This window comes from Mastomys coucha, unplaced genomic scaffold (assembly GCF_008632895.1).
Source record: "Mastomys coucha isolate ucsf_1 unplaced genomic scaffold, UCSF_Mcou_1 pScaffold22, whole genome shotgun sequence".
NCBI lineage: Eukaryota > Metazoa > Chordata > Mammalia > Rodentia > Muridae > Mastomys > Mastomys coucha.
This window is the reverse complement of record NW_022196905.1, coordinates 118,360,224-118,362,289: the sequence shown is the minus strand read 5'-3', so window position 1 is coordinate 118,362,289 and position 2,066 is coordinate 118,360,224. Positions and strand designations below refer to the sequence as shown.

The following is a 2,066-nucleotide window of genomic DNA, read 5'->3' as shown; positions in this document are numbered from 1 at the left end:
CGCTGAGCCATCTCACCAGCCCCTCTGCCACCCTCTTAACTCCCCTCCCCATGCCCTGAATAAACTCTATTCTATACTATACCGGTGTATGGCTGGTCTCTCAGTGGGAAGGGATGCCTCGGCATGGGCCCACGGAGGCACCCCCCCACACACCCCGCCAGAACACATCTCAATAGCTCTTTCTCTTTTTATGATCACAACACCAGCAAACATGCCTCTCATTTGTCTAAGATTTAAGATTTTAAGGTATGTATTATAAAGCAGGTGTGCTGGTTTGGGCCTACAATCCTGGCACTCAGGAAAGCAGAGGACCTCTGTAACTTTGAGGTCGGCCTAGACTACATAGTGAAACGTCACTAAACAAACAAGCAAGAGCTGGCAACGTGGCTCAGTGTGTGAAGGTGTCTGCTGCCAAGCCTGATAATTTGAGTTTTATTCCTGGAACCTCTACATATGTATTGTAGCATAATCCTCTATCGCACACACACACACACACACACACACACATACACACACACACACAAATATGTAGTTAAAATTTTGTTTTTGTTTTTTGGAGGGTTTTGGTTTTTTTGTTTTTTTGTTTTTTGTTTTTTCAAGACAGGGTTTCTGTGTGTAGCCCTGGCTGTCCTGGAACTCACTCTGTAGACCAGGCTGGCCTCGAACTCAGAAATCTGTCTGCCTCTGCCTCCCAAGTGCTGGGATTAGAGACGTCTGCCACCATTGTCTGGTTAGTTAAAATTTTAAAATAAGATGAAAATCACCCTCAGCCTATAGCTCTCCCTAAAATGGCTTTATCCAAAGACATACTTTTCTCTTTCCTCCACAAACTGCACAGACAACACCAGAAGAGAAAATACTCAATTTAAACACAATTTGCAGCTCTGAGATAGAGACAGGAGGACCAAAAGTTCAAGGCTACTCTCCACCACATGGCATGCTCCAGGCCAGCTTGAGCTACATGAGACCCTATCTGAAAAAAAAGAAAAAAAAAAAAAGGAGCTGGAGAGATGGCTCAGTGGTTAAGAGCACTGACTGCTCTTCCAGAGGTTCTGAGTTCAAATCCCAGCAACCACATGGTGGCTCACAACCATCTGTAATAGGATCTGATGCCCTCTTCTGGTGTGCCTGAAGAGAGCAATGGTGTACTCATATACATAAAATAAATAAATAGGGAGACAGAGGCAGGCAGATTTCTGAGTTCAAGGCCAGCCTGATCTACAGAGTGAGTTCCCGGACAGCCAGGGCTACACAGAGAAACCCTGTCTCGAAAAACCAAAAAAATAAAAAATAAATATAAATAAATAAATAAGTCTTAAAAAAAAAAAAAAAGAAAAAAACAACCAAACAAAACTGATTTGCAAAGTGAAATCTAATCTCTGTTGTCATCTATCCAAAAGCTGCTGGGGGCAACGGCTGGAGCTTCCCATACATCCTCAGACAGCCAGATAAACAGAAAAAAAACCTTACCTGGTCACAGCAGCACCGAATGTCACAGGCCTTGGCTGTCAAGTCACACGGGCAGCGACCCAGGGGCTGATAGACTTGGTTAGGGATGACAGTCATGTTCTCTGGAAAGTACACAGGTCAAGAAAAGTTCAGCTCCAAAACAATTCCGATGGGCATGAACTCGTGTTTGACATTTACAAAAAAAGGCTGGATCACGATTTGTGCTTGCATGAAGGTGTGTGTGTATGTGTGTGTGTGTGTGTGTGTGTAAGTCGGGTGTTTTCTCTTCCCCTTGGTTTTTTGAAGGTGGCTTGGACTTAAGGTCTCTCTCTATATACCTTACACCTCGCTGCCCTGGACCTCAGACTCATGTGCAGTCAGTCACCTTGAAGGACTTGAATGAAAGCATCCTCTCAAAAAGCCCCTCGAAGACTCGACACAACACATAGAAGCCGTGGGCCAGCTGGGCATGGGGGCACACACTTTTATTTCCAGCACTTAGGAGGCAGAGGCAGGCACATCTCTGTGAGTTTGAGGCTAGCCTGGCCTACAGATGGCGTTCCAGGATGCCCAGGGCTACACAGAGAAACCCTATCATGAAAAACTAAAAAAGGAAA

General features: G+C 45.0%; 1 protein-coding gene across 3 annotated transcripts in view; it reads right to left on the bottom strand.

Annotated features, from left to right (window-relative positions):
- The window catches only part of Tctn2 (tectonic family member 2), a 33,869-nt gene that overhangs the window by 24,629 nt on the left and 7,174 nt on the right, over positions 1 to 2,066 (bottom strand). For all 3 annotated transcript variants that reach the window (XM_031337968.1, XM_031337966.1, XM_031337967.1), the window contains exon 5: positions 1,471 to 1,571. In XM_031337968.1, the coding sequence (XP_031193828.1) occupies positions 1,471 to 1,571 (101 nt within the window). The remainder of the gene's footprint in view (positions 1 to 1,470; positions 1,572 to 2,066) is intronic.